The 27,067-nt window shown below is 63.1% G+C and overlaps 3 protein-coding genes across 3 annotated transcripts; 2 read left to right on the top strand and 1 right to left on the bottom strand.

The window, feature by feature from the left end:
- Positions 1 to 9: 9 nt before the first annotated feature.
- CHLRE_08g379300v5 (uncharacterized protein) lies at positions 10 to 11,947 on the bottom strand. The gene is made up of 13 exons (XM_043065233.1): positions 11,706 to 11,947; positions 10,942 to 11,143; positions 10,374 to 10,436; positions 9,175 to 9,258; positions 8,672 to 8,767; positions 7,626 to 7,719; positions 7,199 to 7,369; positions 6,673 to 6,841; positions 6,006 to 6,162; positions 5,352 to 5,639; positions 4,790 to 4,866; positions 2,778 to 4,437; positions 10 to 2,644 (listed from the first exon to the last, which is right to left on the bottom strand). The coding sequence occupies exons 1-13, from the start codon at positions 11,881 to 11,883 to the stop codon at positions 1,594 to 1,596; spliced, it is 4,290 nt and encodes a 1,429-aa protein (XP_042922234.1). The 5' UTR covers positions 11,884 to 11,947; the 3' UTR covers positions 10 to 1,593.
- Positions 11,948 to 12,047: 100 nt separating this feature from the next.
- Positions 12,048 to 18,723, top strand: CHLRE_08g379200v5 (uncharacterized protein). The gene is made up of 8 exons (XM_001694192.2): positions 12,048 to 12,438; positions 12,760 to 12,891; positions 13,267 to 13,440; positions 13,830 to 13,904; positions 14,643 to 14,768; positions 15,397 to 15,492; positions 16,611 to 16,741; positions 17,323 to 18,723. Exons 1-8 carry the CDS (start codon positions 12,232 to 12,234, stop codon positions 17,420 to 17,422), a joined length of 1,041 nt encoding a protein of 346 aa, XP_001694244.1. The 5' UTR covers positions 12,048 to 12,231; the 3' UTR covers positions 17,423 to 18,723.
- A 6,384-nt stretch (positions 18,724 to 25,107) lies between these two features.
- Positions 25,108 to 26,943, top strand: CHLRE_08g379187v5 (uncharacterized protein). Its single transcript, XM_043065232.1, has one exon. It carries the CDS (start codon positions 25,134 to 25,136, stop codon positions 26,346 to 26,348), a length of 1,215 nt encoding a protein of 404 aa, XP_042922233.1. The 5' UTR covers positions 25,108 to 25,133; the 3' UTR covers positions 26,349 to 26,943.
- The last annotated feature ends 124 nt before the right edge of the window (positions 26,944 to 27,067 follow it).

Here is a 27,067-nt window from a genome sequence, read left to right as displayed (position 1 = left end):
CCGAACGCATCTGCCATTGCGTTACAATGCGTATCTGCGATTGCGTGACAATGCGTTGCTTCGTGCCATATCGGACACGTTGGGTGCCCAGCGTATGAGTGCACTGCTCCGCCTTCACAGCTGCTATGCCTTCACAGTTCACACCCACACGCCCACCACACGCCACAACGTTTAGTGCGCTGTAACAACCCGCCCAGCCACGCGCCTCTGCAGGCTGCCCTGTGGCCCCAACCCATCCAGTAACATCACAGCACTCCTGTGCTGGCTGAGTAGCTGTCATACACACACACATGTCCTGGGCTTGATATATAAAACACACACACACATACACACAAATGCATACCGCAAACACGCACGTCCCCGGCTTGCGTTATACAGAACACACATGCAATGCTGTTCGCTTCTGGCGGGTTGTCACCGCCGCGCGTGCCCGCCCCCCGCAACACGGTGCTTGCCACGCACCGCCTTATTACCCCCTGCCTATCGCCGCTGCGCTTGGTGCCGCCACCGCTCGCTAGTCGCTACTCGCTAGTCCTCGCGCTCATCGCCTCTTGTTCCACACAGCTTGATAATACACATGTCTGTGCCGTCGCTCAAGCACTAGATTACACTCGGGATGGCTCGGCTTCGCACGCACCGCTGAGAAACAAAACGCCTGTGTGTGCACCGTGGGTTGGAGCGCGTGCGCGCCAACAACTGCTTTGTGCCTGGCATCAGACGGGTGCTTGGAGTCCAGTCAGTCAGTCACCCACCCACGCGCAAACACATCCACGCTGACCTCTTCCCAGCTAGACTGCTAGCGTAAAAACAGCCTACGGATGTTTAAGTAAACCAGTCACAGATAGGTTGTGGAGGTGTACGCACGGATCATCATTTGCTTACTCACGCACACAACCCCGCATTGTCCTGCCTAATGACAAAACCTCTCTTCATATGTTTAGGTTGCCTCTCTAGTACATCGCAAACACGCGTTGACGGGTGGCGGCTTACACACCGGGGCCACTCAGTCCCGGCGCCACCCACCGCCGTCTTTGCAACCGCCCCGAGAGGCGCTGTTTTCGAAGGCTTAACATACTGGAATGCACTACCGCGCATTTACCGCGCACGCGGCGCAATTCACAACTCCCGCAGCAGCCTCTTCCTCCTGAGTGCAGCCTTCACCAACGTTTTGCAGATCAGCGCCAAGCCTAGTGACGCACAGCCGTACGGTACGGTATGCAGCTGCTTCAGACACCAAGTACGCCTTCGCAGTATCGCCAAACGTCGTAAAACCTCAGGGGCCCCTCCCCCTCAAAAGGGCACACATTTCACAGCACACACACACACACGCAGCTTCCCAAGTGCTTTTCCAGTTGCATCATCCCCAAAGCACAATGCAAGTGCAGGCGCCATATCACACCGGCCGGGCCCTCCAGGAGGCCAGAGGCAGCTCCTAATCACAGTCATTGCTATGTCTGTTCAAACGTAAAGAAGCCATCGGCGTCTAGGATGCATTAAACTTAGAGGCTCCAAGAGAACGCGTATGGTAAGGCACCATGCCATGCCGTGGCGAGGCAAAGCTACCTGCCGCCACCACCGCCGTCACGGGACCGCTCACATGCTCAGCCCGCGTGTTGCGGCCGCGGACCGAGCCTTCACCTCACCCTCCGCCTCCTCAACCGCTGCCGCGCGCGACAACAGCACCTTGGGCGCCGAGCCCACACCCAGGCCCGCCTGCCCCGCCTGCACCTGCGCCTCCACCTGCGCCGCCGCCTCCTCTACCTTGTCGTTCGTCAGGCTCACCTCCTTCGCCTCGCTCGCTGCCGCCCCCTCCTCCTCCTTCTCCTCCTCCTCCTCCTTCTCCTCCTCCTCCTCCTGCTCCTCCTCTTCCTCCTCCCGTTCCTCCTCAATCGAGCTGGCGCCGCGGAGCTCCCCCTCTTGCGCCCCCTCCTCCCCCTCCTCTCCCTCCTCCCCCTCCTCCACCACCGTCTCAACCTCCAGCGCCAGCCCCATCGCGATCGGCCCAGAGCCCGGCCCCACCCCAGCCCGCGGCGACGACGCGGCCCCCACCGCCGCCGCCGCCGAAGCCGCGTCCAGCGACACGCGGGGCCACACCGCCGTGCTCCGCACCGGGCTGGGGTGGCTCCAAGCACTGCGCTGCAGATCCAGGTTCACGCCGCCCGGGCTCGACACGAATCCGGATCCGGATCCTGAAGAGCCCCGCGCCGCCGCGGCGGCGGCGGCCGCCGCCAGCACCGCTGTGCTGCCGCCGCTGCTGAACGACGGCAACGACAAGGGCCCCTCGGCGGCGGCCCTCGCGGCCAGCAGGTCCAGCCCAGAGGCAACGCTGCCGCCGACAGGAGCTGCGGCGCCGCCACCACCGCCACCGCCGCCACCGCCGCCACCGCCGCCGACGCGCGACGCCGAGAAGATGGCTCCGAAGGCCCGCCGCTGCGTCTGCTGCGCCTGCTGCTGCTGGGGCGGCGGGTACGGGTGCGGCGGCCGCGGCGCACGTAGCGCGTCCCTGGCGTTCTGGGAGGAGGAGGGCGGGTGGTATTGGTGGTGGTGGTGGTGGTGGGAGGTGCTCAGGTAGGAGCCGGAGGCGTGGTGGCTGTCCGGCGAACGCATGGACGAGGACAGCACTGCGCCGCCTGAGCCGGCGCTGCTGGAGAAGGCGGGGGCGGAGGGGCGGAAGGCGGGCGTGCGGCTAGAGGCGTTGGGCACGGGCACGGGCACGGCACGCGTGTGCGGCTGGATCCAGATCCGCCCGCTCGCGGTGCCGCCGCCTGCAGCCCTGCCTGCCGTACCAACCGCCGCCGCCGCCGCCGCCGCTGCCGCGTACGACAGTGGTGACGCGGCCGGCACACTGCTGCTCAGCCCACGCCGCCCCCGTCCCCACCCCCGCTGCCGCTGCCTCCGCCTCCGCCAGCCCCGGGATGGCGAAGGCGCCGCTGCCGCCGGCGCCCGCCAGCGGCCCGCCCCAGCTGCCGCCGGCGCCCGCCAGCGGCCCACCGCCGCCGCCCTCGTCGCAGCTGCCACTCAGCAGCTGCAGCTGCGCGTAGCTGTCTCGCCCCCGGCCCCGCCGCTCCGACGCCGGATCGGAGAGCAGCACGAGCGCCTCCGGTGACGACAGCGACAGCGGCGCCGTCGCCACACGGCGCATGGAGCCGCCGCCGCCGCCGCCGCCGCCGCTGCCAGAAGAGAAGGGGCCGAAGCCGCCAAGGAAGCGGCGTCCTGAGCCCTGGCGGGCAGCGGCGGCGTCAGCCGCCACGGCGGCTGTGAGCGCAGAGCTGCTGCCGGTGCTGCCAACGGTGGCGGCGGCGGTGGCGGCTGCGCCGCCGCCGCTAGTTGTGCGGCCCAATGCGCCCGCCACCAGCCGCGCCGCCCAGCCAAGCGCCCCGGAGCTGCTCCCAGCTGCTGCCGCCGCCGCCGCCGCCAGCCCCGGCCCTGCCTCAGCAGCGGCGGCGCCGATACCGTGGCCCGCTGCTGCTAGCGCCGGCGCCGCTGCGGCAGCGGCGATGTGGCCCTTGTGCACCGCCGCCGCCGCCGCTAACGGCGGCGGCGGCCCGGAGGCTGATGTGGTGGTGGTGGTGGTGGCCCAGACATCCTCCCAGCCCGAGTCGTCGCCGCTGCTGCTGGCGCCGCCAGCGCTGCGTGACGCATTGCTGGCGGCGCCGCCAGTGGCCGCGCCGGCTGCCGCCGCTGCCGCCGCCGCCGCCGCCTCACTCCCTGGCGGCCCGGTCAGGCCTTGCACCGGCGACACGGGCTGGCTACCGGTGGCACTGCCCGCGGTGCTGCCGCCCGCCGCCGCCAGCGCCGCCGCCATCCCGCCCACCGCCGCCGCCGCCGCCATGCTACCGTACGGCGCGCCGGTCATCGAAGCGCTACGGCTGGCATCGTCGTACATTGACGGGAAGGAGTGGTCGCTGTCGCGGCGGATGGCGGGCGGCGGCAGCCGCCCGCCGCCGCCGGCTGCGCCGCCAGTGGCGGCGGCGTTGGCGGCGCCAGTGGCCTGCATACGTAGGTACGCCGCGTAGCCGCCGCCGCCGTGCTGCCCCGGACCAAAGCCCGCAGAGCTAGACACGTGGCCCGCGTCTGTCGCGCTGGCGTCCGCGGTGCTGCCAGCGTACCGCCCCCGCCAGGCGCTGCCGCCGGCGCCGCCACCGCCACCGCCGGCGCCATAACCGCCGCCGCCGTACGCACCGTTGGCGTTACCGTTGCGCAGGCCGTACAGCCCGTCCGCGTGCGACTGCGCCGCCGACTGCAGCAGCGGCGAGTAGGTGCCGCCGCCGCCGCCGCCGCCGCCGGCGACGCTGCCGCTGGGGCCGCCGCCGGCCATGAAAGCGGTTGAGGCGGCGGTTGACAGGACGCTCATGGACATGGAGCGGATGCGGCGGCGCACGTGGCCCACCAGCTCGCGGTTGGTGGGCACGTGGCTGATGGCGCCGCGCTGCACGCCTGCAGTACATCGTGGTGGTACGGCAGTACGGCAGAGGTACGGCTGAGTGAAATGGCGGCAGCCGTGGCGGCGGTTGTGGTAATGGTGGCTGTGGTGACAGTGTGGCTTGGGAGAGGGCCGCTCCGCCCTGGGAGAGGGCCTGCATTGCCCTTAGGCAATCGTGGCGATCATCCCCACATCGCCAGTCGCCCCACTACTGTACTGCCAAGTGCACCATGCCGCTCGTGCAGTTGTGTGCGCCCACCACACACCCACAACCTCCCCTCTGTGGCGGCGCTCTCATTCCCCCCCCCCCGGCCCCCCCCGCCCCCGCCCCCTCTCCCCCCCCGCCGCCCACTCGCGCCTCCTCACCCTCGTTGCCGAACACGAAGTCCAGCACGTTGAGGTATTTGGAGCGGAACACGTCCCGGTGCTGCCCGCGGCAGTCGCTGTATGTGTTTGGAGGGTTGGAGATGGGGGGTTGGGGTTGGGAGTTGGGGTTAACGTTGAACCAATCCCGCAAGGAAACAGTCGCACTGCAAGGAGAATTGCAGCCGCGTATGCGAACTTTTGGGAGTTGGGGACGGCAGCACGAGCGAGGAATTGATGCGCGTAGTAAATGAGACGCGGAGCACCCCAGGTACAACGGGTAACATAGCAAGTGGGGGGGTCCGTCCCCCTCTGCCCCCATGTTCCTCTGACCGCCTAGGCGGACGTCCAGCCCGGAGCACGCCACGGCGGAAGCACGCCTCCCCCGCGGCCTCCTCCTCCCACTTTTCTCTTGGAGATGGTGAACCGCCCCAGCCTCTCCCTCCGCCTCCGCCTCCCCCTCCCCCTCCCCCTCCTCCTCCGCCTCCCCCTCCTTCCCCCGCCTCGCCCTCCGCCTCCCCCTCGCCTCCCCCTCTCCTCCCCCTCCCGATCACCCATCACCCACCTGTAGCAGTGCATGATGGCGCCGCACCCCGCCGCAAACAGCAACACGTCCAGCCGCTCCGGCAGCGGCAGCCACGACGGCCCAACCCCTCCCCCGCCCCCACCACCCGCGCCAGGCCGGAGGGAGCCGGGCGCGCGGCTGCGTAGGCCGGCCGGCAGCGGCGGCGGTAGGTGGGGGGAGGGGCCGCGGCGCGCGGCGCCCAGTCCTGGCCCGGCGGGGTGGGGGGCGCGGTGGCTGTGTGCGCCCGTGTGGCCGCTGGCGCCCGCCCAGCCCCACAGCCAGCAGCACCTGCAGGGGCGCAGAAGATAGGAAGAGGGGGAGGTGGAGAGAGGGGGAGTGACAGAGGGAGTGAGAGAGGGATTGAGAGGGAGTGAGCGTGTGTTGTTGCTGGCTTTGCCGGTGGTGATGGGTCCTAGTTGGGCTTGGGCAACGTGGCCCTCTTCCCTCCACCCACCACCTATTTCCTCTCAACGTAGGCTTGAATTCTCCCCTCCCCTCCCCTATCCTGCCCTCCCCTACCCTGCCCTCCCTTCTCCCCTCTTACTGACCGCCTCCTGATTGAACCCATAGAACCCATACAACACATCCTTCAACAATCACGCATGAGTCATTCATCACGCATGAGTCATTCATCACGCATGAGTCATTCATTACCTTATGAACGCCTCCAGCGCCCGCGCCGCGCAGTACATGGCCAGCTCCATGCGGCGGCTCTTCTTCTCCGCCAGCACCGCCAGACCGCCCGCCCACACGCTGCCCGCGATGACGGCGCCCGTGTTCACGCCCGCGGTGTGGAAGCCGCAGCAGGCGCCTGAGGTAGCAGGGAGGGGGGTTACATGCATTAAGTTTACGAAGTGAAGTCGTAGCCAGGTACAAAGGGGGGGTCACACTCAGGCTAATATAAGATGTCAAGTCCTGAGAGTTTTACGCGCGTTACCAACCCTCTCGGTCCAGGTGCAGGCTCAGGCTGCAGCGCGTTGCCCCCTTCCACCTAAACCCACCCCCCATTCCCTCCCATCCCTCTTTACCCCCCCCCCCTGTACCTCTGGACGTCGGCACTTCACTTCATATTTGATACACACCATCCCATGGATGGCTACCCCCCCCCCCCCCTCCCACCCACCCACCCACACCTCCTGGCTACGCCCTCTCGTCTTGCTTAACATGCATGGAGCCCCCCCCCACACACACACCGCCAAAGGCCAGCGCTACATCCCGCCCCGGCCCCACCCCCAGCTGGGTTTGGTTAATTTTGGCTGGTGTTTACAACCCCCCCAACACACACACACACACACACACACACACACACACACACACACACCTCCAAAGGCCAGCGCTATGTACCCCGCCAGGAAGGCGCTGCTGCGCGCCACGCCCAGCCCGATCTTGGGCAGCAGCTCGGCGGGGCGCTGCAGCAGGCCGGCGCGGTGTACCAGCAGCGAGGACACCAGGTAGAAGGGCACGTACACGCCCAGGCTGGCGGCGTAGGCCTTTAATGGGATTGGGGGGCAGGGGCAAGGCGTGGTTGGGAGGGGTTACATTCATGATTATTTAGGGGGTTACATTCATGATTAGTTAAGGAAGTGGTAGACGGTAGACCATCTTATTTAGGGGGGGGGTTGAGTCACTTCCTGGGGTGGACCACACGCGTGCCGTTCGCTCGACCCTCCCTCCCATTCCATCCATTTCCTCCCTCCTCCTCCCTGCATCCCACCCCCTTCCCCCCATTCCCTCCCCCCCCCTTCACTGACATTGGCAACACCGCGTCTACTATGCTACTGTACCTGGCTACGCCTTCACTTCTTAATTTATCATGAATGTAACCTCCCCCCCCCCCCCAGCCTCACCGGCGGCACTACCGACAGCGCGTGCGAGGCGCAGGAGTGCCCCGGGTGGAAGAACTCGCAGGGGGTGGGCCGCAGCCGCCCCGGCCGGGCATTGAGGTGCGCCAGGGGGGTGCCCGCCAGCGACTGCAGCGGACCCGGGGAGCGACCGGCGCTGTTGCGCAGCGCATGCTCCTGGGGGGGTGGGGTGGGTGGTGGGGCCGGGCCGAGGTGGCAGCGGTGTTTGGTGAGGGTTTTACATTCATGAGTGATCAAGAAGTGAAGTTGTAGCCAGTGTAGCACAGTGGGCATCGGCGCATTGAGCAATCGGCATTGCGCATGGCTGCATGGAGGCTGAACGAATGAAGCTGACGACCTGAGCCACCTCCTCCCCCTCCTCCTGTTTCCCTCCTTCCCCTCTCCCCCCCCCCCGCCTCCCGGGCCGCCTCACCCGCACAGCCGCCCACACGTAGGGCTCCTTGCCGCCCATGCGCGTGATGAAGCGCACGTACGAGGGCGGAAGCGTGCTGGGCTCCATGATGAAGCTGAGATTGGGGGGAGGAGGGGGGCGGGGAAGGTGAGGGGAGGGGGGTTGCAAGGATGGGGGGGGGGGAGGAGGGGTGAGAGGGGGAGGAGGGGGAGAGGGGGAGGGGTGAGAGGGGGATTACATTCATGATTAGTTAAGGAAGTGGTAGACGGTAGACCATCTTGCGGAACATGAAGCGTTACCGACGATGTCGACCAGCTCCTGGCTCCAGCTCGAGCTCGAGCTCCAGCTCCAGCGCGTAGACCCTCCGAAGTAGTGTTCCCGTTTGATATAAAGCTGCTGCATAGCCTGACGCGACCTAAGTTCGCGGCGGCACGGCGACACTACTACGCGCGACTAGTCGCGATCTACGGACGCTCGCTGCCCTAATAGCTTTCCTACATACCCCGGCGTGTACTCACCTGCGGCGTGGCATTGGAACCCACGCCGCGTGACGTCCAGACATCCATGCATAGCAAGAAACGGGAGGGCGAGGTGAGAGGCAAAAGGCAAAAGCAAAGGAACCTAAATGCTATGGCCGCCGCGACGGGAATGGACGCGCGCAAACGCTAAGCAGGCCACGGAATCGGACCCATGCTGGCATGGGGAGGTAAGGAGGCGGGGTTGAGGAGGAGGGGGAGGGGTTGCGGAGGAGGGGTTGCGGACGTGGGGTTGAGGAGGAGGGGTTGCGGAGGGGTTGGGGAGGAGAGGTTGAGGTGGAGGAGGAGGCAGAGGGCTTGGGAGCGCGATTGCGAGGCGGCTACCACCCTTTACCACCTCGGCCCCTGCCCCTGCCCCTGCTCCCACCAAACGTCAGCACTTCAAACGTGGTGATTTGATCACTCCGTCTGTCATGGACGGCTAAACGACATAATATGTGCCCTTTCCTGCGGTGCTTTCCTAACGCCCACACGCCCACCCACACCCCCCCCCCACCCACCCGCCCCCCCACACCCCCACCCCACACACACCTGTACAGGATCTGGCTGGCTGCCGCGCACATGAGCAGCGTATCGCCGTGCGCGGCCCGCGTGGGGCGCAGCAGCGCGCGCAGGGCCGGAGGCGCGCTGCAGGCGGGCGGTGGGGTTGCATGAAGACACCAAGGTTAATCCCCATTATGACACCAAGGAGGGGGAGAGGCAGGCCGGCAGTGACATTGTGCAGTGAGGTGTCTGAGGTTGACTGGTGGAGGCTAGGGATGGCCAGGCATGTGCGGGCCACTGCGAAGACGTTGCGAGCTTGCGAGTTGCGTCCCTGCCCGCAGGGCCCCGCGGCGATGCGCCCTCCGGCTGCCATGCCTGTCACAGGACTTCCCAAACCGGCCGAACCCCTCCCCATGCAACGAATCTTCCCAACTCCTCAAGTGCTCATCCATCCAGCCATCCAGCCGACAACCAAGGAAGCGTGCACGTGCACATATGGTACACACCCACACCCACATACACACGCCCCCCCCCTGGTACGCGCTACCCACCTGGGTTTGTTGCCAGCGCGCACCAGCAGCGTGAGGCCGCGCAGCAGTACGTAGGTCGCCAGGCTGTAGTGCCGCCGGTGCGGCCTGGGGAGCGCAGGGCGAGAAACACGGCAGGGGACACGGTCAGATGAAGGCGGGGGGCGGCGCAGGCGCGGGAACGGAGCAGGCGTGGGACACTAGGCGGGGATACCCGGCGTGGCGTGTTTGCCTGGCGGGTTGATTTCGGGGAACGGGGGGCTTGGGCGGATTCTGGCTGGCGCTGGGGGATGCAGCTAAGCGGGAGGGTGACTAAGCGGGAGGGTGGCGGCTGTCGGGTCGGCCGGGTCCCATGTCTGACCGGGCGACAGCAGTCACCGGAGCCGCTGCGGCCAATGGCTGCTAATGGCGCCATGGCCCCTCGCGCGCTGCGGCCAAAACGCGGCTGCGGCTGGATGCGGCAAAACTCAAAACCGCTACCCGCCGGACATGCGGCATCGCGTCACTGCGGCGCACCTAAAACCGGCCGCACTTCCAAAAACCAGTGCCGCGTGTACAGCGAAAACGTTCTTAGCGCGGAAACAACGGCTCCGGCCACCTCTGCCTGCAATCAATGCAGTCCGATCGCAACGGGCTGCGGCGGTACCTTGCATATTGAGCGAAAGCCACGATTACTGATGCGGGCGCTCGGCTCTTCCCCGACTCTCCAACGCGCTTACTAACACTCAATGTCGGCTGCTCCGCCGTCGTACGCTGCTTTTGACAGCTGCCTGGCCCCCGCCCCGCGGCCCCTTTGAAGCAGCTGGGCGGCCATTGTGACCCGCCCGCGTGCCTTCCCTGCCGTGCCCACCTCCTCGACCCCTCGCACCTCCTCCCCCCTCCCTCCTCCCCCCCTCGTCCCTGCACCAGGGCGCTACCGGCACACACCCCATTGGGTTCGGTTTAGCTTGGACTGGCATTACACCCCCCAAAGTCGTGGGTTAATCTCATCATCTCGGCATGTCCGTACGTCCTCTGGCACGTGCTCCCAAGCCCGGGCGGCAATCCCAGTCGACGGCGCCGCTCCCCATCCCCTCCGCCGCCGCGACGCCCCTTACGAGCATCACTGCTTTGCACCTGTCGCCTTTGCCTGTGCTTCGCTAGCTCAGTTTGGTTAACTTGAGCTTGGGTTGGTATCCACCCCCCCCCCAACACACACAAACACACACTCACACGCCACTCACCCGGTCAGCCGCAACGTCTGCCCCGCCACCAGCCCAGCAACAAGCGCGCGCCACCGCTGCGTGCTGCGTGTGAGACAGGCGTGTGAGGCAGACGTGTGAGGGGGAAGGCAGGTGGGCACGAACACCAGCCAGACGATGGCCGATGGACCGGCGCCGCGTAGGGGTGACGATACCTATGTAGATCGCGGCTTGCGTGTGAGTGTTTGCCAGCGCGGTCGGCTGCCAGGAGCAGCAGGAGCGGCATGCATGCAGGGGCGGAGGCCCTTGGGAGCGTCATCGCACCGGGCCGTACCCCCAGGAGGTCGGCTGTGCGGCGCGCCACGGCGTCCCGTGCTGACACGACCTCACACCCACTGAGCCTGCCAGCAAACGCATCCCAGCCCGTCCCTTTTCCGCTTCCTACCCCCCTTCTCCCGTGCCCTCCTTCCCAAACCCTCCCCTGCCCTGCCCCTGTGGACTTGGCCGACACTTCCTTGACATTCGGGACCTATTCGTTGGACTCGGACACGCAACCCCCCTCCCCCCCTCCCCATGCCCCCTCCCACTCCCCCTCCCCGCTCTCCCTTACCTCTCCTTGCCCAGCACCAGCGCAATGCCCTCGTCCACGGCCGTGTAGCTGCCACCCAGCGCCGCCAGGAAAACCGTGTGCAGCACCGTGTCACCCGCCGCGTCCCCCAGCGTGGAGGCGCGCGCCCGCCCGCGCCGCCCGCCCGCCAGGCCGCGCAGGCGCGAGATGAGGTACACGAGGAAGGTGAGCGCGTGCAGGCCGCCTTTTGGGGGGAGGGAGGGGAAGGGCAAGGGGGTGAATAGGCGGAGAGGGGGGCGGGAGGTGGGGGGAGGGCGGCGGTGCGGGGAGGGTGGGATGGGGTTTGCGCTTGGGCAGTGGGGGGCCGAATGGCCCCTTGCCGTGGTCGGCGTTGCATGCCCAAGCCAAAATGGCTGACGCCTATGTGTGTTGCGGGAAGGTCCAATGAGGAGCTCAACGTGTGCTAGCACGTCCTGCTACAACCGCGGGCAAGCCGGTGGTTCGCGTGGGCGTGTGGGTCGGGGGCGAGCGGGTTTTTTGCCCCGACGCACTGTTCCCGCCTGTTCCTGCTCGCTGGGGCATTCTGAGGTACCCGGCCGACCACAGCGCGCACAGGACTCAGCAGTAGAAACGTCATTCCCACAGCACAGGAACCGGAGTCGAAGGAGCTGAACCCGTGTCGGGCCAACGAGAAGGCGGAAAATCAAGTCGGTCCCCGACTGCTGCGACAGTGCCCCGCAGCCTCGACAAGCATGCGATGGAAGCAGAAAGCAGTCCTGACGATACTGAAGGCTAAACAGACCTACCCTTGATGAGAACGCCCGCAGCGGCCGCTCTCAAAGTCGAGGCTTTGATGCGCTCCCAAGCCCTCCGCAGCTCCAATCCAAACAAATCATCACTGCTGCTTGTGCTTGGGCTATCCTCTGCCCTCTCTTGCAAGAGTCTCGCTCTGTCGCCCTCGCGGAACCGTCCGTCTCTGTCCATTGCCAAGAGAGCTGTTGTAAGCTATCGTTAAGGCGCCCTTAGGTCGAGTATACTGAATCAGGTCGACCTCATATGTCGTTTGTCGTTTGACGTCAGCGATTGAATACACATAAAATCCAACGCTTTATCATATTGTTCATGCATACATCTTTACATTTTATACAGGACTAGGCTGCGGGAGCGCGTGAGGACGAGGGGAGCACAATTTGCATTGGAGCCAGCTTGGGCTCCCCATTGCCATTCTTGATACATATACGCTTGTAATCACCACACGTACCTGTACCAACCACACCGGAACGAAAGCAGTCCTTGCTCTATCCATCCACGCAAGCACAAGACTTCGCGAGAATGCTGTTGAACCGTCAGTCTCCCGCTGTCCAGCACTCATACCACAGGCGTGCAAGTGTGACTGGCGTTGTCAGGCGTGCTCGCTTGACAACGGCGATTGTGCGCGCGGATGCCAGCACCACCTCGGTGCCAGCTGTAGAGGCGAAGCCTCTTTATGACAACCTTGATGTGGCCTGCACGAACTACCGCCGCGCTCCTTTCTCGATGGTGAGACGAGTGGCGCTGGTGTGCCATGTCAATGTCTGTGGCCCAACACAGCCCCAAGAGGACGTGCACACAAAAGCAGAGCCCGTCACTGCAAAATTCAAAGTTCGCACTACGTATTTGGTTTCGACGGTTCATGCCCACGGCTGCCCAACTACGGGTCCAAGCAGCGTTTCCCCGCGCCGGGACCGAGCACCCCGCCCCCCACGTCCCTACCCCCACATACATCCTACAGTCTGCAGCACCTGCAGCCTGCCTTCGACTCCCATACCAAATAACTAATAACCCGCCCCAAACCCAACATGTGCGCCCCGACATCCGCAGCGGATTGAGTTCAGCGGGCCTGTGAAGGAGGCGTTTGACGACCTGCAGGGAAAGGGCGTGCTGCGCAAGTGGGGCAGCGCGCTGACTGACGCCGTGCGCCGCCGCAACGTGTTCATTGGAGAGCTGCGTCAGGTGTGTGCGCGTGTCGTATTGGAAGTTGTGATAAAGGGAAACGACAAGCACGTTCCCGGTGTGCTGTACCGTATATGTTGAGTTTGGTGCCGGCAGTGGTTTGCGGGGTGGTGTAATCCGTTCTGGGACACGTGCTGAGCCCATGGAGTGGGAGCCGGGACCGGGATCAGGACTCCGGGCAAGTTGGCAACGGGGGGGAGAGGTAGGGGCAGAGAGCCAGGGAGAGCCAGGCACGCACGTGTCTGTGTCCCGGTATGTTGTGCCTACGACCTACCCCAACCCCTCGCTGCCTACGTCAAACCAACCCCTCCCTGCCTACGTCAAACCATCCAACCCCCTCGCTGCTATAAACCACCTGCCCCTCCATAACCACAGGTGGGCATCAAGAGCCCGGACACAATCGCCATTCCCTCGGTGCGCAATGACGCCGCCTTCCTGTTCTCGGTGGTGGCCACCACCTCCGTGGCGGCGGTGGCGGCGGGCCAGCTGCCCGGCGACTGGGGCTTCTTCAGCTCCTACCTCATCGGCGGCATCACGCTGGTGGTGCTGGTGGGTGACTGACAGGAACAGGGGGGGGGGAGGTGGTGTTGGTGGGTGACTGACAGAGGGGGGGAGGGGGGGGTGATTGACAGGGGGGGAGGTGGGGGTGGGGAAGGTGGGGGGAGGTCGGGCGGGTGCGGGTGCTTGTGCTGGTGCGGAGGCTCGCTGCCGCGGCTGCCGCTACCGCGGCTGGAGCCTGCAGAAAGACTTGCAAGCATGCCGTGGCAAATTAGCGAGTCAAGGAATGTACCCGACCGTGGGGCCGTCGGCTCAGCGGCAATGACCTGGCGCGCAGTCTGGCACTGCCGAGGCGTTAGTGAGCAGCCGCCGCCTGCGCCCACTGACACTGCCGACCTCACCGCCATGCCCATTACTTGATTGGTCCCGCGCGCACACAGGCCATCGGCTCCACTGCACCCGGGCTGCTGTCAGTGGTTATTGACCGCTTCAGCCAGCTCTTCCCCGACTACAAGGTGTGTGTGTATGTGCGTGTGTGTGGGGTGGGGGGGGGTGGGGGGGGGTGGGGGGGGGGGGTGGGGGTGGGGGTGGGGGTGGGGTGGGGGGGGTGGGGGGGGGGGTGGGGGGGGTGGGGGGGCTGGGGGGGGTGGGGGGGATGGGGGGGGTGGGGGGGGTGGGGGGGGTCGGGGGGGGGTTGCACAGATGGTTGGAGCGGCGGCGGGGGAGTGTAGATAGCCGTTCATGTGGAGAACGGTATGATTGCGGAGTGTTAAACAGTGGGGGGAGGCGGTGACGGGCAACAAATCGAGAACCAAACCCAGCGTGCGGCGCGGGGCGCTGGGCGGGGTTGCAACTGCTGGGAGAGGTGCTGTGGTCGTAGTGGTGGGAGAACACTTGAGTAGGAGCGCTAGCTAAGGAGCACTGGGGGGCGTGGATGTGCGGGTGGACGGGCATAAAGACCGGACAGCAACGGGCAGCAGGTGCAGTCGTCTGGCATGTTCACGCGCCACACGTTAAAGTTCTCAAGTATGTATGCCAACTGTTGCTCTGCGCCTTTCTTGCTTGCGAACCCCCTTCCTCACCACACGTCCCGACCCGCGTGCACTGTGTTATGAACCCCTTCCCCTTGTGCTTTGGAAGCCACACGCCCGCACACACATATACATTCACCTTCCCATTGTGCTTTATAACAGCAACACACACGCGCACACACATACAAACAAAAAACTACAACACAACTCTTGCGCCCGCAGGACCGTGTGCTCAAGCACGAGGCGGCGCACTTCCTGCTGGGGTACCTGGTGGGGGTGCCCATCACCGGCTACTCGGTCGAGCTGGGCCGCGAGCACACCGAGTTCGCCGAGGCCAAGATACAGCAGGTGGGGCGCGCGGGGGAGGGAGGGAGGGGGAGGGGGAGGAGGGCGAGAGGGGGGGGGTTAGAGCGGGAGGAGGAGAGGGATGTGGAAGAGGCCCCACCCAGGCTTGCGGCGCGATTGCAACCCAACCCGCATAACTCCGAGTGAACTATACGGTATTGCGCAACTGTATACCAACCTGTCTGGCGCACCAGCAGCACCGGCGCATGTCGGCATCGAGACGACATGCGCGGCGCGGGGCGGGTAGCAAGGCAGCATTCGGGGGAGAGGGGGGAGGGGGAGAGGGAAGGGGGGGGGGGAGGAGGACGGGTAGTTGATTCCAAACCCCAAAGCAAGCCGACCGAGGGAACCCAATCAAACCCGCCAGCCCTGCCCAGAGCGCGGAGGTGGTGTGGCCTTAATCTGTGGGTCTTGGGCGCCCTTGAGTCTCGAGTCTTGAGTCCTGCCGTCGGTGTTTAAGGGGTGTTGAGAGGTAGCAGGTGTTGAGGGAGTGTGCGGCGGGAGTGTGCGGAAGGTGTGTGCGGGGGAGTGCGCGGGGGAGTGCGGGATTTGCTTATTGTTCACATGCATATCGTCACAATTAACCTCGCTCACTTCACACATTATTTGTCGTTCGTGTTGTTCCCCGCAGCGCATCATCGAGCGGCAGCTGACGGACGAGGAGATTGACTCGCTGGCGCTGGTGGCGGTGGCGGGCATGGCGGCGGAGGGGCGCGAGTACGAGGAGGTGAGCTGCTGGGGGGTGAGGTCGGGGGTGAGCAGGGGGGTCAGCAGGGGTGGTGAGCTGCTGGGGGTCAGCAGGGGGGGCGGGGGCTGGTTGCCGGGGCGTGGTCGCGGGGGCGGGAGGCCGAGGGGTAACGGGACGAGGTGGAGGGGTTTTGAAGTACGGGCCCAAACACGTGGCGAAGCTATTAGGACCTGATTAAGCCATGCATCGGAGGCAACACAGGAACACGCACAGTTAGTCAGGAGTCAGGTCCTAGTAAGGAGCCCGCCGCGGTGCTGTTAGTTAGGCCACCGCACTGCACCCGGCCTTGGCGCAGCGTACAGCCGCGGCTAGACACGTCACGCTTGAACTGTCTACGAGGGTGATGGTGTTGGTGGTGGTGCGTGGTGTCAGAAGGGGAAAGGCGGAGGGGGTTTGATGCCCTGACTAACGCACGTGGGGAAGATTAAGATTATGGCACATGAACTAAACAAGCAATGGTAGCAGTCATCGGAGGCAGCACAGGAAAGCCTCGTAATGGGCAACACAGAGCAGCGGAAGTAAGGAGCAAGCGGCGGTGTAATGGCTGCTTGGAAGTAAGGCTAGGTTTGAGGAATAGGATGGTGTCCAGTATGTAATTTGCCCTGCCTGTGGGCGGGTGCAGCGCTTTGCTGGGGCATGCGGCGTAACAGGGAGTGAACCGCCGTCTAGGGAGGATGCCAACACAGTGTGAGTGTGAGCCCTGTATGTCCGCCCCGTGGGTCGCCCCGCACAGTCAGCCCATCCGAGCCAGTTGCCCTCCCAAGCCGCACCGCGCATCCTGCAGCTAGGGCAAATCTTCACCCGCCCTCAGCCCTGAGCTGACAGTCCGATACTTAATAATTTTTATAGTATACTGCTGTCCTGCCCCTGCCCTGCCCTTAACCCCAACTCGTTAGGAGCGGGTTAAGGGCGTCGATAACTCATCAGTAGCGCGAATCTATCTGACGTGCCGACGTCAAGACCAGCTATCTAAGCGCCAAAACGAACTTTCCACCGCATCGCACATCCTCGCATACCTATCCCCTTGCGCTTCCCCTTGTCCCCTACCTCTAACACGCATTACAATAACACGCGTTCTACCCCACACGCGCGCACAGGTGATGGGCCAGACCGCGGACCTGTACGACCTGCAGCGCCTGCTGCTGCGCTCCAAGACCAAGCTCAGCGACGCGCAGCAGCAGAACATCACGCGCTGGGCCGTGTGGAGCGCGGCGGGGCTGCTGCGCAGGTGAGGGCGTGTGCGTGTGTGTGCGCGTGTTTTTGCGTGTCACATTCAAACTCCTGGGAGGGGTGGCAAGTAAGGAGGGGTTCGGCAAGGAGGCGTTCGGCAAGGGGTGCTGCGCTGCGGGGGAAGGACGCGGGTGCGTAGGGTCATGCACCGCACGACTTCAGCTAGCACCACCGTGTTGATTGGGTTGCGGAGGGGAGCGTTGGCAGGCAAGTTGCGGATCAAACACGCGCGTTAGGTTTGCGGCAGCGGCTGCGGACTGTGCTGATTGACATTACGGACGGAGGAACCAGTCACGGAGATACGGACTGGCAGCGCTATCCGCAAATCATGACAGTACGCGCCAACCCTGGCGGCTGCACAGGGTGTGTGGCCCTGGGTTGCACAGCAGCGCAGCTGTGCGTGCGGGACCCACGCCAATCACTTGACGTGCTCGTAAATTGAGTTTCCCAGTTGGGTTCGTACACGCACCGTGCTACCGTAACCCCTCGTACACTTTTGGTTGTAAACTTTGGAAGCTAACCCACCCAATGTCATCTGCCAACCTTTCCCTTTCCCGGCGCTATATTTTTGCAATGCAGCCATGCCGAGGAGCACAAGGCCCTGATTGAGGCGATGCGGCGAGGGGCGAGCGTGGCGGAGTGCGTGCAGGTCATTGAGTCGGCCGGTGGGTCAAAGTAGGCGCGAGGTGCGACGCGAGGCGCAAGGCATTTCCACGAATTGCTAGCAGCGTGGCGTAGGTTGATTAGGGGTGGCCAAGGTTGGAGGGGTGAGGCTCTGGGTGCGGGCGGTGTTTCCTGGGGACTGTGTTGCTGCAGTAAGAAACAGGGGACGGGGGACTAAGGGATGTCTCAGGCGCAAGCGAGTAGAGGCGAGGCAGTAGTGCTGTGCAACATACACAGTAGGCCTGTGCGCGTAGGTAGGCAGCAGGGGCAAAGGTGGCATTTCATGTATGGCCTCAGTATATATGTGTTATTGCGCCAATGTACGGTAATCGAGGTGACAGCCTCGTGCCACGGCTCCCCACACGCCATGGTTCATGGGCCATTCACTGACTTCGACCAGGGCAGGCGTGCAGTACCGTACATGCGGCCTTAAAGCCGGGAGGCGCCTCTTGCACGCGTTATTGCCGTACAATATATAGTCCATATCGTAAGAGGCAGTTGCTTTACACTACCGTACGTGGACCTCGCCGGTCCACCAGGCGCGCGTAGGTGTACATACATACATGTCAACGTGCGGCTGGCGGTTACACAGGGTTCTGTAGGGTATGCGGCGGGTGGTCTGTGTCCGGGCTAGCTCACATGGAGATTGGAGAGGGTAAAGATCAGTGGTACGACGGGAAGGGGCAAGGGAAGTAAGAAACAAGTGACGCCCAGCCCAGCCGCCAATGATCGTGGAAATGCGTCGCTCCCGCGTACGGTTGGGATCAGTGGGAGGTGGAGACACGCACTGAGCCGCTGGTGACAAGCGATCGAGCTTGTGCTCTCGCTCGCTCCTAGGCCCAGCAGCAGGGCTCCTATCTTAATGTCTCCAGACATTAAACGGCCATTTTGGCCATTTTCCAGACAAACGGAGGGGGGGGTTCACGCACGCTTTTGAACAAAACAAGCGGTGTCTGAGGAGAGGCAAACTCTACCATAGTGACATATATATTTTGTAGAAAGTGAGGGAATGTCATGGTCCTTTAGGAGATTTTCGGCGATATGACGAGGATGAAGGACACCCCGATCAAGTCTTCCTTTTTGCAGATGCGCAGAGCCGGTGACGAGGATTTGCCGGGGATGCCGCATTTTAAGTCACGCAGAGTTGTCAGGGGTGCAAAGCCCGCTGCAACTCCTTCCACAGTCCATGGTCCAGCTAACCCGCGCACAGTGAAGAAAAGCTGAGACGATAGAGGTCAGGAATGAACAGAAGTCAGGGATGGACCCCGTGCACGGGCGGAACCGTGGAGCTGCGGAGGGGTTGAAGAAAACAGGCAGGGACGAGGCGCGCGGGAGAGGGGGTATACAGCAGCCTTGACAGCAGCTTCGTATTGGAGTGCACTGAACCACTCGCACTCAGGGCGGGGCTGCTGTCAAGCTCAACCATGCTACTCCTCCATGCGTAGGGGAATCAACAAGAACGGGACCTGGGAAAGGACCTGGGAAAGGACCGGGGAAAGGACCGGGGAAAGGACCGGTGAAAAGGACCAGGGAAATGACCGAGGAATGGGGAGCCATCACGGGACATTGACTAGGACACAGTGATATTAAGAATTCAACATGAAACACATTACATTCTGCCGTCGGCACACAACAAATGGAGAAGCGGGGCACAAAATTAGGAGCAAACGATAATGTTTTCGTGAGTAGCTGCTGGGCTACAGTGTCAATAGTGTTTTAGTGCATCTGGAAGCTGATCCCCGTTCAGCGACGGGGTCTTCGGAGCAGAGTACCGACCGCTTACTGGGTCGGCTGTACCGGCCCGTCCGGCCGGCGTGTGGTGACGTTCTGGTCTTCTTGTGGTCCCGGAGCCCGTTGGCCCCCGACGACTCTTCCTCAACGTGACTTTTGCACGGGTGCTAGAACGGTCCTCTACGCTGGGCATGCATGGGGATTTGGGGGTGGGTTCAGCTGGCGCCGGATTCCCATCTCAACTAGACACCGCTCCCGACTAGGGGGCAAGTTGGCACGCGGAGGTGGGGACCGCATGCTACCATAGTGCGGGATATGATGGTGCGGGAGATGATGTTGTTGTTGACTTGTCCTGCGCGCCCTCCTCATGCAGACCGAACTGTCCATCCGGGCGATGCAAGAGGCATGGGCTGGCATTGCCGGGCGTGTGATTTTGGACGGTTGCATGTGCGGCCTGGTGGGCAGCGGCTTGGAATGCCTTGTCTGCGGTTTCTCCGCCTGACAACATGCGTGTGTCATGGCAAACCTTGTACTGCTAGGGACGCATGCAGGGCGTCAAGCATTCTGGAGGGCGCGGGCGATGCAAGAGGCATGGGCTGGCATTGCCGGGCGTGTGATTTTGGACGGTTGCATGTGCGGCCTGGTGGGCAGCGGCTTGGAATGCCCTGTCTGCGGTTTCTCCGCCTGACAACATGCGTGTGTCATGGCAAACCTTGTACTGCTAGGGACGCATGCAGGGCGTCAAGCATTCTGGAGGGCGCGGGCGATGCAAGAGGCATGGGCTGGCATTGCCGGGCGTGTGATTTTGGACGGTTGCATGGGCGGCGTGGTGGGCAGCGGCTTGGAATGCCCTGTCTGCGGTTTCTCCGCCTGACAACATGCGTGTGTCATGGCAAACCTTGTACTGCTAGGGACGCATGCAGGGCGTCAAGCATTCTGGAGGGCGCGGGCGATGCAAGAGGCATGGGCTGGCATTGCCGGGCGTGTGATTTTGGACGGTTGCATGTGCGGCCTGGTGGGCAGCGGCTTGGAATGCCCTGTCTGCGGTTTCTCCGCCTGACAACATGCGTGTGTCATGGCAAACCTTGTACTGCTAGGGACGCATGCAGGGCGTCAAGCATTCTGGAGGGCGCGGGCGATGCAAGAGGCATGGGCTGGCATTGCCGGGCGTGTGATTTTGGACGGTTGCATGGGCGGCGTGGTGGGCAGCGGCTTGGAATGCCCTGTCTGCGGTTTCTCCGCCTAACAACATGCGTGTGTCATGGCAAACCTTGTACTGCTAGGGACGCATGCAGGGCGTCAAGCATTCTGGAGGGCGCGGGCGATGCAAGAGGCATGGGCTGGCATTGCCGGGCGTGTGATTTTGGACGGTTGCATGGGCGGCCTGGTGGGCAGCGGCTTGGAATGCCCTGTCTGCGGTTTCTCCGCCTGACAACATGCGTGTGTCATGGCAAACCTTGTACTGCTAGGGACGCATGCAGGGCGTCAAGCATTCTGGAGGGCGCGGGCGATGCAAGAGGCATGGGCTGGCATTGCCGGGCGTGTGATTTTGGACGGTTGCATGTGCGGCCTGGTGGGCAGCGGCTTGGAATGCCCTGTCTGCGGTTTCTCCGCCTGACAACATGCGTGTGTCATGGCAAACCTTGTACTGCTAGGGACGCATGCAGGGCGTCAAGCATTCTGGAGGGCGCGGGCGATGCAAGAGGCATGGGCTGGCATTGCCGGGCGTGTGATTTTGGACGGTTGCATGGGCGGCGTGGTGGGCAGCGGCTTGGAATGCCCTGTCTGCGGTTTCTCCGCCTAACAACATGCGTGTGTCATGGCAAACCTTGTACTGCTAGGGACGCATGCAGGGCGTCAAGCATTCTGGAGGGCGCGGGCGATGCAAGAGGCATGGGCTGGCATTGCTGGGCGTGTGATTTTGGACGGTTGCATGGGCGGCCTGGTGGGCAGCGGCTTGGAATGCCCTGTCTGCGGTTTCTCCGCCTGACAACATGCGTGTGTCATGGCAAACCTTGTACTGCTAGGGACGCATGCAGGGCGTCAAGCATTCTGGAGGGCGCGGGCGATGCAAGAGGCATGGGCTGGCATTGCCGGGCGTGTGATTTTGGACGGTTGCATGTGCGGCCTGGTGGGCAGCGGCTTGGAATGCCCTGTCTGCGGTTTCTCCGCCTGACAACATGCGTGTGTCATGGCAAACCTTGTACTGCTAGGGACGCATGCAGGGCGTCAAGCATTCTGGAGGGCGCGGGCGATGCAAGAGGCATGGGCTGGCATTGCCGGGCGTGTGATTTTGGACGGTTGCATGGGCGGCCTGGTGGGCAGCGGCTTGGAATGCCCTGTCTGCGGTTTCTCCGCCTGACAACATGCGTGTGTCATGGCAAACCTTGTACTGCTAGGGACGCATGCAGGGCGTCAAGCATTCTGGAGGGCGCGGGCGATGCAAGAGGCATGGGCTGGCATTGCTGGGCGTGTGATTTTGGACGGTTGCATGGGCGGCCTGGTGGGCAGCGGCTTGGAATGCCCTGTCTGCGGTTTCTCCGCCTGACAACATGCGTGTGTCATGGCAAACCTTGTACTGCTAGGGACGCATGCAGGGCGTCAAGCATTCTGGAGGGCGCGGGCGATTCTAGAGGCATGGGCTGGCATTGCCGGGCGTGTGATTTTGGACGGTTGCATGTGCGGCCTGGTGGGCAGCGGCTTGGAATGCCCTGTCTGCGGTTTCTCCGCCTGACAACATGCGTGTGTCATGGCAAACCTTGTACTGCTAGGGACGCATGCAGGGCGTCAAGCATTCTGGAGGGCGCGGGCGATGCAAGAGGCATGGGCTGGCATTGCTGGGCATGTGATTTTGGACGGTTGCATGGGCGGCCTGGTGGGCAGCGGCTTGGAATGCCCTGTCTGCGGTTTCTCCGCCTGACAACATGCGTGTGTCATGGCAAACCTTGTACTGCTAGGGACGCATGCAGGGCGTCAAGCATTCTGGAGGGCGCGGGCGATGCAAGAGGCATGGGCTGGCATTGCCGGGCGTGTGATTTTGGACGGTTGCATGGGCGGCGTGGTGGGCAGCGGCTTGGAATGCCCTGTCTGCGGTTTCTCCGCCTGACAACATGCGTGTGTCATGGCAAACCTTGTACTGCTAGGGACGCATGCAGGGCGTCAAGCATTCTGGAGGGCGCGGGCGATGCAAGAGGCATGGGCTGGCATTGCCGGGCGTGTGATTTTGGACGGTTGCATGGGCGGCGTGGTGGGCAGCGGCTTGGAATGCCCTGTCTGCGGTTTCTCCGCCTGACAACATGCGTGTGTCATGGCAAACCTTGTACTGCTAGGGACGCATGCAGGGCGTCAAGCATTCTGGAGGGCGCGGGCGATGCAAGAGGCATGGGCTGGCATTGCCGGGCGTGTGATTTTGGACGGTTGCATGTGCGGCCTGGTGGGCAGCGGCTTGGAATGCCTTGTCTGCGGTTTCTCCGCCTAACAACATGCGTGTGTCATGGCAAACCTTGTACTGCTAGGGACGCATGCAGGGCGTCAAGCATTCTGGAGGGCGCGGGCGATGCAAGAGGCATGGGCTGGCATTGCCGGGCGTGTGATTTTGGACGGTTGCATGGGCGGCGTGGTGGGCAGCGGCTTGGAATGCCCTGTCTGCGGTTTCTCCGCCTGACAACATGCGTGTGTCATGGCAAACCTTGTACTGCTAGGGACGCATGCAGGGCGTCAAGCATTCTGGAGGGCGCGGGCGATGCAAGAGGCATGGGCTGGCATTGCTGGGCGTGTGATTTTGGACGGTTGCATGTGCGGCCTGGTGGGCAGCGGCTTGGTATGCCGTTTCCCCAGCGACTCCGAAGCTTCCAGTGCTGTAATCACATGGTATAATGTGTTGGGGCACGCGTTCTACACGCCAGGCATACCGCATCAACCGACGGGCCCCGTGCGGATGGGCGCGCCGCTGCCCTGTCCCGGCTTACGGCTGCCAGCAGCAGAGGCTACATTCCGCCCCCACCAGCGACTCCGAAGCTTCCAGTGCTGTAATCACATGGTACAATGTGTTGGGGCACGCGTTCTACACGCCAGGCATACCGCATCAACCTACAGGCCCCGTGCGGATGGGCGCGCCGCGGCCCTGTCCCTGTTTATGGTTCCTGACATTGCCTGAGCACCCAGTGCCCCTGCCGGCGGCAGAGGCTGCATTCCGCCCCCACCAGCGACTCCGAAGCTTCCAGTGCTGTAATCACATGGTACAATGTGTTGGGGCACGCGTTCTACACGCCAGGCATACCGCATCAACCGACAGGCCCCGTGCGGATGGGCGCGCCGCTGCCCTGTCCCTGCTTACGGCTGCCAGCAGCAGTGGCTGCATACGGCCCACACCAGCGACTCCCCAAGCTTCCAGCGCTGTAATCACATGGTACCATGCGTTTGCGCGCGCGTTCTACACGCCAGGCATACCGCATCAACCTACAGGCCCCGTGCGGATGGGCGCGCCACTGCCCTGTCCCTGTTTACGGTTCCTGACATCGGCTGAGCACCCAGTGCCCCTGCCGGCGGCAGAGGCTGCATACCGCCCCCACCAGCGACTCCGAAGCTTCCAGTGCTGTAATCACATGGTACAATGTGTTGGGGCACGCGTTCTACACGCCAGGCATACCGCATCAACCGACAGGCCCCGTGCGGATGGGCGCGCCACTGCCCTGTCCCTGTTTACGGTTCCTGACATCGCCTGAGCACCCAGTGCCCCTGCCGGCGGCAGAGGCTGCATACCGCCCCCACCAGTGACTCCCCAAGCTTTCAGCGCTGTAATCACATGGTACAATGTGTTGGGGCACGCGTTCTACACGCCAGGCATACCGCATCAACCGACAAGCCCCGTGCGGATGGGCGCGCCGCGGCCCGGTCCCTGCTTACGGCTGCCAGCAGCAGAGGCTGCATACGGCCCACACCAGCGACTCCCCAAGCTTCCAGCGCTGTAATCACATGGTACCATGTGTTTGCGCGCGCGTTCTACACGCCAGGCATACCGCATCAACCTACAGGCCCCGTGCGGATGGGCGCGCCACTGCCCTGTCCCTGTTTACGGTTCCTGACATCGCCTGAGCACCCAGTGCCCCTGCCGGCGGCAGAGGCTGCATACCGCCCCCACCAGCGACTCCGAAGCTTCCAGTGCTGTAATCACATGGTATAATGTGTTGGGGCACGCGTTCTACACGCCAGGCATACCGCATCAACCGACAGGCCCCGTGCGGATGGGCGCGCCACTGCCCTGTCCCTGCTTACGGTTCCTGACATCGGCTGAGCACCCAGTGCCCCTGCCGGCGGCAGAGGCTGCATACCGCCCCCACCAGTGACTCCCCAAGCTTTCAGCGCTGTAATCACATGGTACAATGTGTTGGGGCACGCGTTCTACACGCCAGGCATACCGCATCAACCGACAGGCCCCGTGCGGATGGGCGCGCCGCGGCCCGGTCCCTGCTTACGGCTGCCAGCAGCAGAGGCTGCATACGGCCCCCACCAGCGACTCCCCAAGCTTCCAGCGCTGTAATCACATGGCACCATGTGTTTGCGCGCGCGTTCTACACGCCAGGCATACCGCATCAACCTACAGGCCCCGTGCGGATGGGCGCGTCGCGGCCCGGTCCCTGCTTACGGCTCCTGACACCGCCTGCGCACCCAGTGCCCCTCCCAGCAGCAGAGGCTGCATAACGCTCACACCATGCGTGTTGCAGCCAGCAGCAAAGGCTATTGCAGCCCCTTTCACTCCTTGAAGTTCCTACAACAAGCAGGTCCTGAAACTCTGAGCGGCCTATGCGTCATTCCAACAGGCCTCCATAACAGTGCTCAACTGAACGGACTTTCTATTTATGTAAACCCATGGCTTTCCCCTGAGCATGCGCACTGCAATTGCCCCTCCGTCTTGTCTCCTCCGCACAATACCATGTCCGCTGCATGTGTGTCCGTGACTGCGTTCCTGTCTTGGACTAAAACGCGATCACTACCGCATGCTATTTCACACCTGCAGGCAGGTGGACAACCTCCTGCTCATCACCTGCATTGACGGAGTTCTGGCTGCAACAGCGGAATTGAGCAAGTGGTTCCAGCAGAGTGATCTCGCCCTCGTTGACGTGCATCAGTACCTGGAACTAGGGCTACGGCACCTGATCAACGCCTACACCTACCACAAGGAGGGCGAGACGTCGAACGCACCTCCATCCTTTACGGCACCCATCCAGGCCCTGATCAAGGACCTTGCAGCGAAGGATGGCGTGTTCCACGGCCACCAGATGGTGCTGACAACCCCTCCCACGACGATCGCGCCTGCCACCACCACCACCGCCACCACGACAGCGGAGTCTGACAGCGACAATGACGGCTCTGACACCAACACTGACACGACAGCGGAGTCTGGCAGCGACGATGATGACACGGCACCTACGGCACCGAGCTGGGCGGCTTTCCCTCAGACTCTATTCCGCAGCAAGCTTGCTCTCAGCAGCATGGTCAAGAAGCTGGTTGAGAACATCAAAATGCGATTCCCCGCTGATGTCTCAGTGGCTGCAAAGTTTGGGGTGCTGGGCCCCCGTGCATTGGCTGCTGATTCCGGTGTGCCGAAGTATGGCGAGGAAGAGGTGGCCGCTTTGGCACAGCACTTTAAGCCCGTCTTGGGTGATGATTGCCTGTTGGCAGTTGACCAGTGGGTGATGGCTCGGGCGCGCCTGATTGCAGTGGCAAAGGAGCAGAAGAAGAGTGGTGATGTTATGAAGGCGAGGCCGTTCTATGAGAGGCTCTTGTCGTGGCTGTCTGGCATGGGCCGTGAGCTCACTGTCCTGGTGCAGATTATGCTTGTGCTGCAGCCATCTACGGCAGAAGTTGAGCGTGGCTTCAGCGCGATGAATGACATCAAGACGCCTGGCCGGGCAAGCATGAAGCTTGGCACCCTTGACGTACTGATGCGTGTGCGCCTTGTGGGCCCACCAATTGCGTACCAGCAGCGGCCTGTGGCTGGTGTCTCCCTTGCCCCGTATGCTGAGTTTGATGCAACGCTGCTGGGGCCTGCAGTTCAGAAGTTCGCTGCAAAGCTTGGCCGCGTGCCCCAGCGCAGCAGCCACAACGCCCGCCCGTCCCGTGTGAAGCATCGTGTGTGTGAGATTGATGTCAAGGCACTTCTGAAGGAGGCTGAGGAGGAGGCCGTTCAGAATGTGGATGTCTCGTGCTAATAATTTGGCATACGAACGTTTGAATTCTTTGAAAGCGGTCCATCTAGCAAATACATACCCGATACGATTGTGTATGATTGAAACGTTGAAAGAAGGGACGATAGTGTATTGGGGATTCGATGCACGAGGGTGTGTGCCGACGTGTGAAGATGACTAAACTGGAAGCGGTTAGGCCGCGATGGCGCTCTGCCTGTGTGTATGTGCGGTAGAACTGTGACTGGTCATGGCTTTGGCCCCGGCACTTCGGTGACAGCAAGCAGTTAGCAGGTATAGCATGTACGCCGCGCAGGCAAGCGAAGGCTCAGAGTTGCTTGGGGAAACGCGCTGCGACATGCCTGTGCATATGATCGCATTTGGACTTGTTCATTAGTGTTGCACTGCGTGAAACAGATACAAAAGCCGCCGTTTACAGTTGCGAAAAAGCGAAATTGCAACATGTCAAGATGTCTAGACATTTTACATGGCTTCCACAAAGGCACTTTGTCTAGACAAAAAAATCGTGGATTTGGGGGCCTGTTTGTCTACCCCCTTGACAAAAATTTCCGCTCCAGAGGCCAGGAATGTCTGGGTCAAGACATTCCCCCGCAAACAAGATACGACCCCTGCCCAGCAGGCCCCATGTCGTCTGTCAGCAGCCAGCAGGCACCTGGCGTCTGCCTGATGACACGCACTCCGACTGGCTTTATCGTGCTGGCGGGCCCCCCATACGTACCAACGCC

Source organism: Chlamydomonas reinhardtii, chromosome 8 (genome assembly GCF_000002595.2).
Source record: "Chlamydomonas reinhardtii strain CC-503 cw92 mt+ chromosome 8, whole genome shotgun sequence".
NCBI lineage: Eukaryota > Viridiplantae > Chlorophyta > Chlorophyceae > Chlamydomonadales > Chlamydomonadaceae > Chlamydomonas > Chlamydomonas reinhardtii.
The sequence above is the reverse complement of the archived record's forward strand: the minus strand, read 5'-3'. Positions and strand labels throughout refer to the sequence as shown.

Coding starts and splice junctions, on each gene's coding strand:
- CHLRE_08g379187v5 (XM_043065232.1), top strand. CDS start 25,134: ATGCTATTTCACACCTGCAGGCAGGTGGACAACCTCCTGCTCATCACC.
- CHLRE_08g379200v5 (XM_001694192.2), top strand. CDS start 12,232: ATGCTGTTGAACCGTCAGTCTCCCGCTGTCCAGCACTCATACCACAGG. Junction 13,441..13,829: donor GCATCACGCTGGTGGTGCTG/GTGGGTGACTGA, acceptor GCGCGCACACAG/GCCATCGGCTCCACTGCACC. Junction 16,742..17,322: donor GCGGCGGGGCTGCTGCGCAG/GTGAGGGCGTGT, acceptor TTTGCAATGCAG/CCATGCCGAGGAGCACAAGG.
- CHLRE_08g379300v5 (XM_043065233.1), bottom strand. CDS start 11,883: ATGGACAGAGACGGACGGTTCCGCGAGGGCGACAGAGCGAGACTCTTG. Junction 8,768..9,174: donor CGCGCTGGCAACAAACCCAG/GTGGGTAGCGCG, acceptor GCCCGCCTGCAG/CGCGCCTCCGGCCCTGCGCG. Junction 5,640..6,005: donor GCGCTGGAGGCGTTCATAAG/GTAATGAATGAC, acceptor GCGCCCCTGCAG/GTGCTGCTGGCTGTGGGGCT.